General features: G+C 44.3%; 2 protein-coding genes across 2 annotated transcripts; both read right to left on the bottom strand.

The window, feature by feature from the left end:
* Positions 1 to 770: 770 nt before the first annotated feature.
* mpnd (MPN domain containing) lies at positions 771 to 11,482 on the bottom strand. The gene is made up of 13 exons (XM_040040252.1): positions 10,269 to 11,482; positions 9,707 to 9,909; positions 9,386 to 9,607; positions 6,383 to 6,482; positions 6,216 to 6,294; positions 6,038 to 6,134; positions 5,881 to 5,953; positions 5,712 to 5,788; positions 3,305 to 3,473; positions 2,402 to 2,472; positions 1,949 to 2,038; positions 1,765 to 1,857; positions 771 to 1,694 (listed from the first exon to the last, which is right to left on the bottom strand). Exons 1-13 carry the CDS (start codon positions 10,270 to 10,272, stop codon positions 1,608 to 1,610), a joined length of 1,365 nt encoding a protein of 454 aa, XP_039896186.1. The 5' UTR covers positions 10,273 to 11,482; the 3' UTR covers positions 771 to 1,607.
* Positions 11,483 to 11,594: 112 nt separating this feature from the next.
* Positions 11,595 to 16,618, bottom strand: LOC120738791 (galectin-3-binding protein B-like). The gene is made up of 6 exons (XM_040040251.1): positions 15,847 to 16,618; positions 15,480 to 15,552; positions 14,322 to 14,513; positions 14,105 to 14,236; positions 13,719 to 13,989; positions 11,595 to 13,646 (listed from the first exon to the last, which is right to left on the bottom strand). Exons 2-6 carry the CDS (start codon positions 15,535 to 15,537, stop codon positions 12,623 to 12,625), a joined length of 1,677 nt encoding a protein of 558 aa, XP_039896185.1. The 5' UTR covers positions 15,538 to 15,552; positions 15,847 to 16,618; the 3' UTR covers positions 11,595 to 12,622.
* Positions 16,619 to 17,040: the final 422 nt, after the last annotated feature.

Below are 17,040 nucleotides of genomic sequence, written 5' to 3' on the forward strand. Positions count from 1 at the left end.
GGTGTGAAAACAGGTGTGGGTCACAATCAGCCAAAGTTTTGGGTGAGCCCATTGTGAGACCTAGCCCCACCCTATCATCTTTCCTTGGCTAATTGTGACCCACACCCGCTTTTCTTTCCGAGCTCCTTAGACTACGATGAGCTAGATTGGCGACCGGTACTGGGCCGCGAGAGTTGAGGCTCAGGTGTGAAATGTATAGCTTTCAGGGTTTTTATCGGTTTTCAGTGTTATTTTGTTATCGTTTTTATCATTTACTCAGTTTTCCTTGGTCTTTTCACGTGTGTTATGAATAAATTTTCTTTTTTTCGGTACCGGTACTAGTTTATTTTGTTGTATTTATCCGTGACACCTTAAAGGCCGGTCATGAAAATATTGTCAGGCATAAACCGATCCGTGGCGCAAAAAAGGTTGGGGACCGCTGAGCTAGATGACTGAGAACCTGAGGACAGCTGGACAGGACTATAGAGGGGTATAAAGGGTTCACGCTGAGCCCATGTGACGAGCATGAAAGAACCTGGAGATGCTTCGGCGAGCGTCACCCTGTCGTGACAGACCTGCCCGGTCTATTGTTGGGACAGCACAGAGGAGCTGGACTACCTGTGCAGCCTGAATAGGCTGCACAGGTACCACCTCCTGTTACCGACAACAAGGACACTAACAAAAGCAGGTCAGAATCCGTTGTTGGTGTTGGCCCTGCTGTTCCCCGGTCCCTTCATTTCTTTGGAGCAGTGTGTTTTAGACTGAAGGGGAAAAAATAACCCACACTTGTGTTTAAATAGTTCCAGTGTGTATATTTTAATGCTTTGTGGATCATCAATCAGCAGGCTTAAGGCATTGCTCTGTCCTCAAAGATGTACCTCTACAATCCACAGGCAGTAATAAATACAGTACAGGTAGAGAGGAAGCAAATGTGTGTTCCTAACGAACAGGACTCAAGTTTCACACAACCTGACAGGAAGACAGTAGACGGGCACGTTCACAACACGCTGGCACAAACACAGACACACACCTGTTCACTTCACTAGTGGAACTGAAAAATTAACTTGTGTGGCACAGCGGACTTGATGCACTCACAAATCCGGCTGCAGAGCACACTTCAGGTCGCTGTCGTAGATTCTGCACTGCTTTTCACTTTTCCCCAAACGCCGATCCATTGGCTTTTGTCAATAAAAGGCAATTATAAGACATAAATTTTCACGTTGTATATATCTGTCAATATTTGCTCATTGCCACAGGTTACTGGCACAGACAGGCACATACTGTAGGTCCATGTGTAGAAGGTAGAAAGGCCGATTTGTCTTCTGCAACGTGGTTCTGAGTAGCGTCCTGAGGCAGAAGAGCATGGTCTCATGTTTTCTAACATGCTGCTTTTTGGGTCTCCTCTAATGAAAACAACCTTCTGGGGCAGCTAATATCACAGCCACTGTAATGTCTGTCTGATAATGCGTTCTGATAATGCTGTATAACAGGTAAATATCACTCTAACGTACGAGCAATCGAGGCATCTATATGTTTGTAAAGCAGGGTTTACATTGTATTTCACACCAATCCTGCAAGCTCTGCAAAAAAAAAAAAAAAAGTGTTTGAAGTGAACAACGGTGATCCGCTCAGTTCATGCTCCCCAGCTGACTGTAGACGTGCTCCAGGATCTGAGAGTAGGCCTGGTCTTTGGGAGCATGGCAACTCAGAGAGCCCTGAGGAGGAGGACGAGCTCAGTCAGCCTGCCTGCAATCTGATCAGGTAAACAGTGAGACTTTAACTCACCTTAATTTTGTCCATCATGGTCGTATCAGGACACCAGTACTGGTTGAACTGGACGAGGTCAGGAGCTGCCCTGTAGTAGTCGACCAGCAGCATCTATGCAGAGGTTTTTTTTGTTTTTGTTTAGTTACAGCATCACAGAAGCTTTTTCCAGTCTTTTCATACGATGCATCATGCAGTATCATACCATCTCATTAAGAACATCACTGGTGAGGAAGTTGTCCTGTACGTAGGTGACCTCAACAGCGACTGGGATGCCGTAGTCATTAGGTCTTTGCTGCAGAAAGAGACCACATGTGTCAGAAAAACTCAAACCCATTTCATCTGACACTGCAACCTAACCTGCTGACCTCTAAAAACTTTTCCATTCCCTCTTAAGAAGCTTGAGTTTATTCCGAAAACGGTCACACTTTAATACAAACTGATGATAAGCAGCCTCATGAGAAGGTCAACGACAGCGCATCTGAAATTTCCACATTACGAAGAAAGACTGAGCCAACGATGGCCACGACTAACGTCTCTATGAGCAGGGAGGCTTCGAAACTGAACAACTCATTATGAGACCCTTTGATGGGCCAGTTCTGGCTCCAGGCTGTACGTTTAGGTGAAGGGGACCAGTTCAAACACTTGCAGCGCTCACCTCAGGTGGCGGTACGACCCAAAATGGAGTTATTGTTGATGCCACGCCTTGATTTCCGTGATAATACGGACCTGAAAGAGAAAAGAGATGAAAGCTCAGCCACCAATGCGATGACACAGAGCCAGTTTCAGAGAGTTCTTATATTTTTCTGTTTGCAAACACAAACCTATATCAACATGTAGATTTGACCATCAACAGGCTTCACTGTGAGGTGTGGTATAAATAGATGTCAGGATCTGATCACGGCTTTGTGAGTCTGACAGAGGTCATGTTGAGCTTTGTGCTCACACACTGAGGTTTTAGTATCACGTTCCAACAACAGAGCCAAGCTTCATGACAGCGAGCGTGTTTCATAGAAAATACTGACCATAAAAGTGGAAACCACATCTCCGAGTTTGGATCTTTTACTGACCTTTGACCCTTTGAGTTTGTGTCTCCACGCACTTACAGAACCCTAACTACCTGATGCTTGATTCAAATGTATTATACTGCAAACATGAATAATTATACTCTGTAATATTAATAATTATTAAAATGCATTAGGTACACCTTGCAAGTCCTGGGTTGGACCCAGTTTGCCTTCATCATTTCTTCCTGCTACAGTGAAGCTCCGGCTATTTACGGCTCGTTTTTCATTTATTTTCTCGACAAATTCCCACATTACCCTTGAATGCAACACTGTTTGAAAGGCTGATACTGACACCTGTTATCTTGCAACATCTGCTGAAACCTGAACTCTATAAAGCTGTTATCCTGTAGAACTCTGAAATGTGCGTATAATCCTGCGATCTGCTAACATCTTTCTTAAAATAGTTTAAACACATCATCCCGTCTGAAGTGCAGTGCACCGATTAATACTCAGTGAACCTGATCGTTTCTGCAGCACCGTTATGAAGGACGTACCACAGATGATGCCCAGGCAGGGCTGGAAGCCGTTGTTTGAGCCCTGCAGCCTCAGCTGATGGTCCATCTGTGAGTCGATGTCCTGCAGCGACGGCAGGGCCGGACCTCGCGGGTGACTGTGGTACCAGCCCACCAACGACAGCCCACGCATGAACAGGTTCTGACAAATCTGAGACGGCAAGCACGATAAAGAAACAATGACAGACGGCTCGTTTAATTTTCATTTTTATCAGATCAAATCAAAGAAATCACAGAAAAACTACTGCTCTGACTTTTTTGGCTGTATTTTGTAAGCCTGAAGGTTTTTACACTCCGAACACGTAAAAGTCATGAAAATGCTCCGAGTGTTAAAACTATTTTTCAGACTCATCTGTTCTTCATGCAGCCGTTCACACCAACTGTGTGATTACACAGGATGAATTTGCAGATTTATTTTTTTGGATCAAGCTACATTTTATTTCCCAGTTTTTCACACGTGAATAAACAGACCTGACCAATCGGATCACTGCATGTGGTAACAAGTGTGGTCAGGGCTAAAACGTGCACCAGTACTGAATATCCAATGATATTTAAACAGCGACCTCAGACTCGCAGCTAGCTGAAACGATTCCTCCCAACTCTGCCAACAGGAGCAAAAACCGATCAAACCAGGGAATCATCCTTGCTGCTGCCTGCTCCTCAGAGTTGGACGAATCTCCGTTTCTTCCTTCTCTTGTTCGAAAAAAAAAAAAAAAAAAAAAAAGGACCGTCGCTTCATGTACGCTTTTTTTTTTTTTAAACCACAGTGTGCTTTTTGGAGGATGAATTCTCTTTATATACACGTTTTCAAATTCAGATACACTCGTTGTGTAAAGGCCTTTGGATTGTAATTTTCATGCACAGCCATGATTAGAATTTGGATATTTAGTCAAGCCAAAGTTTATTTCTACAGCACATTTTAAAGAACCTGAGGTGACCACAGTGCTGTACAAGCTATACAAAATACACACTACATACAACAGTCAGTAAATCAACACTAATAAAGTGGAATGGCACGGGATCAGGGGGGTTATACTGCACTGGGGGGAAGAATTACTTAAGTGACAGGAAACAATTCATGAAGTTGGGTGAATATTCCTCATCATACTTGGACATTGTGTGTGGTGTTCCACAAGGCTCTGTACGAGGTCCAAAATGAGTTATTATTTACATAAATTATATTTGCAAGGTCTCTGATATAAAATTAGTATAATTTGCAGACGGCACAAATATTTTTTGTTCTGGGGGAATCTAAAGGAGCTGCTCGATACGACAGGAACAAACTATCACTAAATCCAAGTAAAATTAAAATCGTCTTATTTGGGAAGTGCAGATTCATATAGATGGTGTGGCAATTGAAAGAGTTCTTGAACATAAGTTTCTTTGTGTGATAATAGAATAGCTAGAAGTCTCATATAAAATCATATATATAACAACATTTCAAGAAGTATTTCAATTTTGAGTAAAGTAAAACACATTCTGGACCACAAATCACTCCACATTCTCTACTATGGTTGCTACTGGTGTTTGTAAAGTACAGGGAGAAGGTAAGGCTCTGATCGGGTGTATCACCCACTATTTTCACAATAGGGATGTTTAAATATATATATATATATATATATATATATATGTATATATATATATATATATATATACATATATGTACATATATACATATATGTACATATGTGTGTGTGGGTGCACAGTATGTTCATATACGTAGATTTGCAAATTTGACGTGTTACTGGGGTTATAAAAAATAAATAAATACGTGAAGCAAATTATAATGAAGAATTTCTGATGGACAGGGCATAAACAGGAAGAAGAAGTTTAGACTATGAGTTAATAAACAGTGGAAAGGGGGTGGGATTAAATAAGCTCATGCTTCTTCCTGCTCCTTTTTGAACATGTAAGTTATTTATTATTATTATTGCTTTGTTTTCCTTTGTTTGTCTCTTTTTTCCTCTTTCATTGTTCTTATACTATTTAAACATGTTTAAAATAAAGACTCAATACAATCCAAAAATACACTAAAACTCAAGTAAATAATATAATAATAAAATGTGTATTTGCAAAATAAAAGCTAAGATAGTCTCAGCTAGACGTCAAAGCCAAAAACAACTTGATGCAGAGTCTTTGGATTCCTGTAGCTTCTGCTCGACTTCAGATTCGAAGACTCGCATCTCAGATGCAGGAAACTACTAAACACTTGTGTTGTTGTACATCATTTTAAAGGCAGACACATCAACAGCAACAACCTTCAGCTCGCAGGCGAAGATTCAAGCGCAATTTTTTGGTTGGTGTGGAAATGCGTGCTGCCAGGCTGCAAACTGCAGCTTGTAAGTGTTTGAAGTGGGTTTTTCCACCTCTGTGTTTCTGCGTGCGTTACCTCCTCCTCAACAGCGGAAGCCGAGTCTCTGTCTGCCAGCCTGGTCCGACACGGGAAAGCCCTCAAGACCGTCAGCACTGAAATACAGAGCGAGAGGAGGACAGCTTTAGCCCGGCGTTCTGTGGATTTGATCACTATGCTCTCTTTTGTTGGATAAAGTTGCACTCACGCTGCGTGTTGGTATCCCATCGTCCCCCGAGGTATCCCACCACCTCACTGGTGGTCAGGTGACAATGGAAGTCCTACAGCGGGAGAAGTGGGCAAGTTAGTCTCTTTACCTGTGATCAGTGTGGAGCTGGTCTGCTTGAAAGCGTGTTAATGCTTACCATTAGCAGCAGCACATTACTGGACACGGCTACATTGAAAGGCTGGAACCTGTTGATGGCTGAGAAGGCTGACAGCTCCACTAGTGTGTGTGGATCTCTGAGGACACAAGCACACCTTTCATCGTACTCTGATTCGCTTCATGCACAGAGCTGTGAAAGAAGTCAGGTAAGGTGGTACCTGGCAGCATCTCGGGTGCCCAAAGTGCAATATCTGACGGGAATTCTCTCTCTGTCAGTCCTCCGTGAAACCATCACATCTGTAACATTGAACAGATGAGGATGAGAGGAGGGGAGCGGGGAGGAGAGGGGGAGGGAGAGGAGGAGGAGGAGAGGAGGAAATGATACCATGTAGTCCAGGTTTGGTGTTTTTGTTCTTGTCGTCTGCCTGCACAGCTGCCTTTCCTTCCTCTTCATCCTCGTCATCATCTTCCTCACTCACCAAGCTCTGACATCACAGGAAGTAAAACAAATGTCAAAATAAAGTTCTGGTTACACTGGATTTACCTTACTGTAATGAATGTTTCATCGTTTCCTGTTTGCAGAGACTCCAAATCGATTTCACCATCACATTTTTCTTCTTCTTTACGTTTCCTTTTTTCCCATCAGCATGTGAGTCAGCACTAGCTAATTGTCGTGTCAAACCACAACCTTTATTCTATTTTCACGGCCTGGCCAGTTTTAATACGTTTAAAGGCTCGATCGCCCTTTGACAAAACCTTGGAACCACTCCTTATTTTTAACACCACATCTGTTTAAAAGGGTCTTTCCGAGTACTTATACCATCACTCCACATTTCTGCAAACCGGGGATTTTAAACTGTGAGAAAAATATATACTGGTCCAGCTCACGATGTGACACGGGTCAAGTGTTCCTCCTGTTACAGGAAGTTAATAAATGTTTTGAATGTGGGCTCGCTTTCACATTTACATTTTCTAAGAGACAAAATGTCCCGATGTCACCCTGCAGACGTGGTTCAGAGGCTGTTAATAAATAAGTGTCTGAAAAAAGGACACAATGTATTTCAAAGTGTGATTAAAAAGATTTTCCATCCATCCATCCTCTGCCGCTTATCCATGTCAGGGTCACGGGTGGGCTGGAGCCTATCACAGCTGTCTTTAGGGTGAGAGGCGGGGTTCACCCTGGACAGGTTGCCAGTCTGTCACAGGGCTAACACACAGACAATCATTCAAACTTCCAATCCACTCCCAGTGTCACAGTGGACCAGGTCAAGAGACAACTGAGGAAGCTTCGCCCCAGGAAGGCAGCAGGCCCAGACAAGGTGTGTCCTAGGATGCTAAAGGCGTGTGCTGCTGAACTTGGGGAGCCGCTACAAAGAGTCTTCAACCTTAGTCTGCTACTGAGGAGAGTGCCCGCCCTCTGGAAGACGTCCTGCATCGTCCCCAAAAAGAACCGGCACAATGAGCTGAATAACTTCCAACCGGTGGCACTGATGTCACATCTTATGAAGACTCTAGAGCAGCTCTTTCTCAACCTCCTCCGATCACAGGTACAACATGCCCAGGATCCACTACAGTTCGCATACAAGGTGGATGTCGGAGTGAAGGACACCATCCTGTACCTCCTACACAGAGCCCACTCAAACCTGGACAAGGGAAAAGGCACGGTCAGGATCCTTTCTTGACTTGTCAAGTGCCTTGAATAAAATCCGGCACTGTCTGCTCCAGGAGAAACTGGACAGGATGCAGGTGGAGACCCCTGCCTGGTCACTTGAATCTCCAACTACCTCAGTGACAGACAACAGTACGTCACTGAAGGACATCACGTCTGACACTGTGGTCAGCAGCGCAGGAGCACCACAGGGAACTGTGCTGTCCCCTCTTCTCTTCACCCTGTACACCTCTGACTTCTGCTACAACTCTGAATTATGCCATATTCAGAAGTTTGCGGACGACAGGGCCATCGTGGGGTGTATCTGGGATAACCAGAAAGAGGAGTACAGGAGTCTGGTGAGGAACTTTGTTACATGGAGTCACACAAACCACATGCAACTCAACACCTCGAAGACCAAGGAACTGGTTGTGGACTTTGGGAGGTCCAGACCAGGTCCACTGCCAGTTCAGATAGAGGGAGAGGAGGTGGTCAACACGTACAAGTACCTCGGGCTTTGGTTGAACAACAAACTGGACTGGTCATGCAGCACCTGTATAAAAAAGGCCAAGGCAGACTGTACTTCCTCGGGAGACTGAGGTCTTTTAACATCTGCAGGAAGCTCCTGAGGATGTTTTACCAGTCGGTGGTTGCCAGAGTGCTGTTCTATGCTGTGGTGTGCTGGGGGAGCAGCACAGCAAAGGAGGACATGCCCAGCCTGGAAAAACTAATCAGGAAGGCTGGCTCTGTGGTCGGCATGAAGCTGGACACTCTGGTTTATATATATATGTATATATTTCTTTCTCTTTTTAAATATCCAACAGTACAATAGACTCACAACATCCCCACTAACTCTATGTCTTTGGACTGTGGGGGGAAGTCGGAGTACCCGGAAACATTGGGAGAACATGCAAACTCCACACAGGAACACCCTGACCTGGTGGAATTGAACGAGGACTTTCTCGCTATGGGGCAACAATGCTAACCACCATTTTTTTATTTTTACATTCTGAAATCGTTTCAGTGTCTTATTCCATTTGCAGGCGACAGGCTGGACAGGACATAACGATGCTTATGTCACAATGGATGCTGGCTCTGTGTTACACCACGATGACATGCAGTTTTTACGTGGTTTCACTGCCAGAGCTGAAATTTCATGTATTAGATAAGAAAAGAAAAACTAACCTCTTCACACGGTTAAGAAATTATAATCCTGTAAAGGTTGAAATGTTTATAACGTCTACTAAGTAATCATTTTAGAAATGTCTAAACCTTCAGGCTTTAAATAATACTGTTCATTTCTTATGCCTGTTCTGAGTTTTACTTTGACATCTGTGTTTACAATAATTTTTCCTTGTATTCATCACAGTTACTAAAAATATGAGTTGTTTATACTGTAAACAAGCATCACAAGGTGGATGTGTTGTGCTTTACCTCATCGGTGAAACATGGAAAAAGAGCTTTGTGAAAGAGTGATACTCTCACAGATATTACTTCCTGTAAGTCACGTGACCAGAGGAGCAGTGAGGGGACGTGTTCATGAGTAACACAGGTGAGAGGAAACTCAAGGTCGTGACTTAATTATTAGACTTTGAACATTAAAAACTCAGTTTGAAGTCTAAAAGCAAGGATAATAAAATAGGCTTAGAAATCTGTACTAACCCATTTTTACACAAAATACATTTTGTAATGGAAGCACCAAATATTAGGAATGCTCCCCTTCAGTCATGCTCCTCTCACCATGTCGGCACTGGGCTGGTACTTGTGCAGCCAGGTGGTTTTGTACTGGACCAGCTTCTGTCCCCGGTACCGCACCGACGCCCAGCCGCAGCCAGACTTTTTGGCCGGGTTCACCAGGCGTTTGCAGTGAGTCGCCCAGGCACTGGGGGAGTTGAAGATCTGGCCCGTCTCCACCCATCGGATTTTCCCATCAGTCAGCAGGTCTCCCACAAAGTTCTTACCCTGCAGGAGGAGAGAAAGCAAGAGTTTATGACCTCCTGTCAAGTCACGCATACTGTGGTGAGTCAGAATCATGTTCACATAACTGCTACGTGTTATTACCAGATAGTGTATGGCTAGCACGCCGTCCCCGGGCTCCACCAGGCCATCCTTGAGGAGCACTCTGAGGGTGATGCCCCTGCGGGTGAGCAGGGAGCCCCGGCCTGAGCTGGACCGCAAGTCTGCCTCCTCCCCTCCGCTCAGCTCCTCCTCATCCTCCTCTCCTCCATCCTCCACCACCTGTGGAGAGCTGGGAGGCTCTGACCCTAGGGAAGCACAAAGCAAAACTGGAATGTTGGCTTGGTACAATGCATGAACGGTGTTCTCATGCAGCAGGCTGTGAATGTCACATTGCTGTGTTTACGTGTGTGTATGTGTAGACTGACTGTGTTTCAGAGGCAGAACAAACAAACGCGCATTACTGACAGCGTCATGGCAGCCTGCATCCTCCATAACCGCAGGAGCTCAATGATAATAAGCGCGTGCACACGTGATGAAGAGGAAACCGAAACTGGCCCTTCGTGGATTCACGAGATCGGCGGGCCTTTGTTTCCTGCTACTTGACAACAGGCCTGCCGCTCACCCCCTCACCCCGCACCCTCACCCAGAGCTCCGTTATCCTCACCCATGTCTCAGGGAGCGAGCCTGTGCGCGGCCCGGTGTGAGCGGCTCGTTCCCGGTCCGTGTCCGGTGGTTGTTGAGAACGAGCTGAAGGCGTCCGCGGCTGCGCGGCTGGTTTCCTCGTTGTGCTGCTTTACCGTCCCCCCCACCGCCCTCTGCCTTCCCCCTCTCTCTCTCTCTCTCTCTCTTATGTTCCACAGCGTGCCGTGCCGTTATCCGCGCTTTGTGTCACCGTGGAGCAGGAACCCTGTCAGACCAGCTCACAGAAACACGAACCGTGACGCTTTTCTCCGCCAACACCACGAAGCGCTGCCGCGTGCGCGTGCACGTGCAGCGGGTGCCGTTCGGTGAGTTGTGCGTCGGCGGGATCGTGCAGAAACCGCGGAGCTCTCAGTCACCGGAAGAGACCGAGCGGTTCCTCCTTTATCTCCGACACCGAGCACATTTACCGGGAAGCTGCCGGCGGAGGGCAGCAAACCTCCGGCAGCCTGTCCTCCTCACCGGGCCAACCGTATGTCGCCCCCTGCTGGCAGCTCCGAGCGCAGCTGGCCGTTCTCTGGTGTTCAGTGGAGAGGGGCTCTGATCTCAAGCATTTAGACCAGGGGTTTTAAACTTGCGGCCACGTCACCCCTATTTGCGGCCCGTACATTGACGTGAGAAATGTAACACAATTTGGCCCTTGAAGGGACTTTTTTTGTTAGGGAGGATTTGTTTGTTGTTGAGTGCAATGTTAAAATAAGTTCTTTAAAAAGGCAAAAATAATTTCATATGAAGGAACTATGAGCAGAGAGTACAGACATGCGGAGGGATTTGGCTGTGTTAGTTAGGTGAGAGAACAAAAACTAATGTGTACACTTATATCTGCATTTTTATTTTGTTAAATACAAACAAAAGTATAGCAGAAGTGCTGCCGCATGTCTGACTAGAACGAGAGAACCAATGTGGTTTTTTTGGTAGTTCAATGAAAGGCTTCAGTTAGTTAAGAGTGAGAAAAAAAATAAGCCCATGTTTGCAGTTTTGAATTGTTATACAATATCTGATTTTTTAAAGTGTTTTGTTGTTTGTTTGGCTGGGTTTTTTGTACTACTTGAACACTAAAGTGGCCCTCCAATGAGACGACAGTGCCACCCGTGGCCCACAGCTCATTTGAGTTTGAGACCGCTGATTTAGACCCTTTACTTTAGTCACAGTATTCAAAACATTAAAGTGAGGAAATGAGAAGCGTTGTTTATCAGAAAGGTTTCTGCCTGTTTTTGTTGAATTAAGCTCGGCAGGATCTAAAAACCAGCTCCATAAAATAAAAGTGTTTATGATTTTGACACCGGTCCCATTTAAAGAAGTGCAAGAAGAATTTATTTCGTACCTTAGTGGAGAAAACTCTTTAAAACACTTAAAAATCAACAGAAACTAACAGCAGCAGAGTTCATGTGAATGCTCCCGGCCTCTGTACCGTGTTAAAATTAGCTGAAATAATTTGATGACATAAAACACGTCTCCTAAATGATTTAGCAATCATAAATTTGTACTTACATAACTTTACTTGTAACTTCATTGCAAAAGAGTTTGTTTTTTTTCTTAAATCTTTATTTTCAATCCATCAGCCTTTGGTATCATTATCACCCCACCGTGGGGCGGGTGGGCCGCAGGTGTATCTACACAAAATCTTGGATGAATTCAAATCTCAGTGACCTTGACCTCAAAAAAGTCTTGTGAATGCGATAACTTGAGACATGGGTGATGAAGGATTTTCAAACTGACACCATAGGAGGAGGCAGCCTGCAGTATGTTTAAACGCTCTGTTACACACAGCGGATTTTAACAGGTATTATTAATAACTGTCTGAACTGTCTCTATTCTATCATTCTACTGTATTTGTATAAGGACAGACAGATTGTGCTAAGACTGCTGGATCGTTGTCATGGCAGTGACAGTAAACATTTTCAGTGAATCAAATACATTACAGAAGTGTATACACTGTAATCTGATTACACATACATTGCATAATAAAAGAAATGCATGACCTTCTGCAGACAGAGTGATTATAACAGTAGACCAGACCTTTTTTTAAATTATTTTTTCACTTATCATCAGATAGAAATGCGGTGATACTGCTCTCTGCCCAGGTTTACAGTAGCACCATGTGCCCAAACAAGCCACAGCGATGCATTCCACAGCAACTACAGGACAAGCTGGCTCATGTTTAGAAAACTTGCATGAAGTCAATTCTACCTGCTCCAGGATCCACCTTAATTTTCACTGTGAGGTTTCCACTTGCAGCTGCTGCACGTAAGGAGCATTATGTGCGTGCAGTTCTTGCGCTGACGCACACCCTCCTTCTCTTAAGTTCTCTAGTCAGATCTAATCTGTTGAGTACTGAGGACGTACCACCACCTGGTAGGAGAACAGGTTTGAGTGGCACGGGTAGACTTGTTCTGAGATGCTGGGAACAGCTATGGGGCTGTCGCTGTCAACAGCATTAAATTCGTTCACGTGGAACACGTGCCTTCCTGCGCACATGAGAATGAGCCTGTTGCTGTAACGGATGCGGCCCTCCATCTCACTGGGTAAATTCTTTTCTTCAATCTTCAAGCTGATAGCTGGTAAAGAAGCACATGTGACACTTTGCTTCGTGCAGTCTTCCTCTCTGACGTAGGCCGTGACTTTCCAGCGCATGGTGTGAAAAGCGAAATAGGCGCTGTTATGAACCGGGGTTTGGAAATCAGACGTCAGGCTGCTGACTCGCTGGCCTCGAAGGATGTAGACCCCGGAGTGCTGGTAAGCTCGGATCTCCTGACTGCTGAAGGTGAAGCTCCACGGTCTGCCAGTGTAAATCCTGGGTGTGTAGATGGTTCCTGTCAGGTCGCTGAGGAGCATTTTTACAGGAAGAGCATTAAACTGAAACCCCTCCAGCTTGCTAGCGTGGTACTCTGAGCTGTCAAGACTGTATAAGTCCTCAGCTGGTATCATCGGGAAGTGGACAAGATTTAGAAGTATCTCACGCATGGTTGCGTTTCCTCGAGCTTCTGCCCATCTCTCCAGTCCGCTCAGGACGACTGTTTCGTTACGCACCACGAGGTCTGAGCGAGAAAGGAGTCCTTTGACCAGATTAAAAGGAAGGCTTGTCCAGGCCGGGGAGTTGATCAGCGCCTCGCAGTTCCACGCCAGGTAGCGAAGACATAGTTGCTGCAGCGTGTCGTCACTTCTGCGAACTGCGTACTCATAAAGAGAGTTCTGACTTTGGAAGGTGGGGTCCTCGGGGAGAAACAGTCTGAAGAGATTCGCAGCCTCATTGTGATATTCAGTCAGGCCCCAGTCAGAAGCCATTTTCAGGATGCAGTGGGAGGAGGCTAATGTGACCGTAATCTTCCTCGTGTAGAAGTATCTGAAATTCAAAAATTTGATTGACAGATCACAGGTTTACGTAGAAATATGTGCAAGTGTGAACTTTTTATACCTGACAAATATATCGGCATGTTGGCTGCAATCAGAAGACACGTTAATGAGCAAGCTGCTGAGGTCTGGATGCAAAGCCTTGAGGTTTGAATTGAGAGAAAGGATGACCCTGTGAGCACAGATGGTCTCCACTATGTTGTTATCCACTGCCACTGCAATGTCCACGTCACAGTCCTGTCTGCTGTCAAACAGCTCGCCTAGCTGCTGAGAGAGGCTCGCATTGTGGTCCAACGTGTACTCGTGGTTGAGGTCCCTGCTCTGAGGCTCCGCCCCTGATACAGATCAACATAGACACGGTTAATACACCTGTTTCTAAGACAAATGTCTTTCTGACCTTTATTTCTCAGAGGAGGTTGGAGACTTCTGTCCTTATGCTAACATCCTCACCTTTCTCACATCTAACTCCGGCATCTTCGCCGTGACCACAGTTATGGACCCCCCAGCCAGGAAACGTACACTGGAGTAGGTTAATCTCCGACCCACCGCAGGTTAAATCGTCCATCCAGATGTTACCGACCCCTAAAACCAAAACAGCCACACAATTACAGTCTAGCCATTAACCACTGAAATGCAGTGCGTAAGAGGAGCATCGTGGTTTTGTTACCGGCGCCAAATGCAGCTGATCCAGGAGCCTCGGCTGCACCAGGGAAACGCAGCTGTCGACACACTACATGAGCGTCATTTATGTCCCAGCCATCGTCGCAAATCGTCCCCCAAACTCCATCGTGAAAGATCTCCACACGGCCCTCGGAGTATTCCTGGCCACCAGCCAGCCTGATGTAACCTTCTTCATAGGCTAAAGGAACAACAATGCAGTGTAATCGATTTATTTGGGATTTATGGAGAAAGATGAAGGATCATGTAGATTTCACAGCACAACAGATATGTAGCTATTTTCCCGCTTTTATTTAAAAATACTGATATCAGATCAGCGGTGGTTCGTTCTAGAGACTGTAACAGGCTGCAGAAATTCACAGCAATATGAGCAAACGTCTCGACAGCGTTAGTACTGTACACAGCGTTACAACATCAGCTGTCCTTTACAGTGACCAGGGTAAAGACCATGCAGTTATTAAACAAACAAACAAACATGTTTTTAAAAAATGAACATCACTTTTAATTCAATTCAGTTGTATTTATACAGGGCCAAATCACAACAACAGTTGCCTCAAGGTACTTTATATTGTAAGGTAGACCATACAGTAAATGTCTGGATGGAATTTCCTCCCAGGACAGGAAAAGTTATTAAGTGAGCTGTGACCATAAATGTTTTCCTTATAAATTTTTGATTCATTATTGCACATATATAAAGCATTAAATAAAACTAAAGTGCATCATTATTAGCACTTGCATTACTACTATCGCGGCTATGTTAGGTGCAAACATCTGAAACCTTTCTTTGTATCTGCACACCTCATACCGTGATAGCCAGTTGGTGTTGGGTTGTGATTGGCTGCCATGTTAGTAAACGAACTCATAACAACATCCTGAGAATGCTCATAATCCTCTGTGCTGGTAATAATTATTTATTTATTTGTTGTGACACGATAACTTTATAAAGTAACCCTTAAACTGTCGACTGACGGTTTCTTGCGGTTATGAAACCTTGGAAACAAGCGACAACCTCATCAAGAACATGCATGCACATGCACATGTGTTTTAGGTGTGTTCTAATACTAAACAAACAACACTACACTTGTGTTCAGCTTAGATTGTAATATTAATAGAGAATTGAGTTTAATGGGAAATCAGTTTTACTCACCACTGGATAAGGTGACGCTCAGCAGAAGAATACAGGATAAAAAAGCATTTCCATTCATTTTAATGGCGCTAAACTGGAGACAAAAGGCAAAAGTGCAACACGTTTCTGTATTAAAAATGCGTTCTTTTCTTTATCAGCAATCATCCTGCTTCTTTCACACTTGAGCATAATAATGACGTTTCTGCTTTAAAAAAAATACATCAGAGTTTTAAGAGTTGGAGAAGTTTTGTGTGCACATCATCACATTCAAATGCAGCTTTGCAGAGCAGCGACTGAAATCATAAAAGAAAAACTAAACGTCCTTTTCTTTGTTGCCAGCAAATCATCAATCATACGCATTCCTGACCAAAGCTAGGAAAGGACTTACCAGAGCTCCAGGTTAAGAAAAGCTGCTCTGTGATGAGGTCTGTCAGTCCGTGAACTGAAGGATCCACTTTACTTACTTTATTTGTAGGCGGTGGTTTTCCAGGAATTACCACACCCAACGTGCTTTTCAAACAACTTGGGATGATGCCACATTTAGTTCCAAAACATATGACTTTGTCACAAAAGATTCATAACGAGGCTTTATATTTTAATGGCCAATAATATTTTCATGAGATTATGGATAGATCATACTCAATACAATGAGAAGTGAAAATAGTAAAAACAGAAAGCAGGACGAAATGTAGACTTTAAACTTAAATATTGCATTTCTAAGCTATGTTGGATCATGTATAGCAGTTGGTCATGCATACTTTTGGGGTCCCCAGACTGCCCGCACATGAGCCAGAGATAAAGTTATTTCAAAGCCAGAAGTTGATGTTTGTTTAGAGGCCAGTGTGAGTCCATCACCAGCAGATGGCGACATCATGAAGGCCAAAGAGCTCAGACAGACGACGACTTCAGTCCGGTTCCTCAGCAATGCTCAAGCATCCAGGCTCACTGTCACATTGTTAGCATGAGCTGTGCTCGCCCTGCTGTGACTAAAAGCTTTTAAACCATCACCAGGCTCTATGAACGCAGCTGCAGAAATAAAAACACCTCCACATCCTTCCTGCTTCACCTTCAAGTGATCGAGCAGCTGTGAATTTCTGGAATGTTTTCAATCATTAACATGTCTCCCAGCACGAATTTCTCGATGTGTGTTTCCAACTAAACACAGTTTTTAGTCTGTATTAGTCGAAATTCAACTTTTGCGAGATCTCGCAAAACAAACTCCGTATGATCTACACCAAAGAGTAATTAATAATTAATAATAGTTGTTTAACAATGTTAAAATTGTATGTGATGACAGAAACCAATAGCAGCTTGTGCTGATTTAACTTAAGTGAAAATTAGGTCACGCCCAAGGTCACACCAAATATAAAAGTCAGCAAACAGAGCAAACCTCCGCAGCTTCTTCAAAACCAGCTGTGGGCAACCAGCCATCACAGACTGATACAGCTACTAAAGATTTAAATGAAGAATATTTAAAACTTTCTGATTAACACTGCAGACACTAAATAAGCAGTATTTATTTACCTGTGTAGGTACACCTGTAGGGAAATATGCGTATAGAGCAGTGTGGTAAAGTAGCAGA

Source organism: Simochromis diagramma, unplaced genomic scaffold (assembly GCF_900408965.1).
Source record: "Simochromis diagramma unplaced genomic scaffold, fSimDia1.1 OVJJ01000026.1, whole genome shotgun sequence".
NCBI classification, from domain to species: Eukaryota; Metazoa; Chordata; class Actinopteri; order Cichliformes; family Cichlidae; genus Simochromis; species Simochromis diagramma.

Excerpts from the sequence above, each read along its gene's own strand:
- mpnd (XM_040040252.1), bottom strand. Across the intron at positions 5,954-6,037 it reads GTAATGTGCTGCTGCTAATG|GACTTCCATTGTCACCTGAC; the intron begins GTAAGCATTAAC and ends CTCCCGCTGTAG. Across the intron at positions 3,474-5,711 it reads CTTCCGCTGTTGAGGAGGAG|ATTTGTCAGAACCTGTTCAT; the intron begins GTAACGCACGCA and ends TTGCCGTCTCAG.
- LOC120738791 (XM_040040251.1), bottom strand. The coding sequence starts at position 15,537 with ATGAATGGAAATGCTTTTTTATCCTGTATTCTTCTGCTGAGCGTCACC. Across the intron at positions 14,514-15,479 it reads GAGCGTCACCTTATCCAGTG|CCTATGAAGAAGGTTACATC; the intron begins GTGAGTAAAACT and ends TTGTTCCTTTAG. Across the intron at positions 13,990-14,104 it reads CGGAGTTAGATGTGAGAAAG|GGGCGGAGCCTCAGAGCAGG; the intron begins GTGAGGATGTTA and ends GATCTGTATCAG.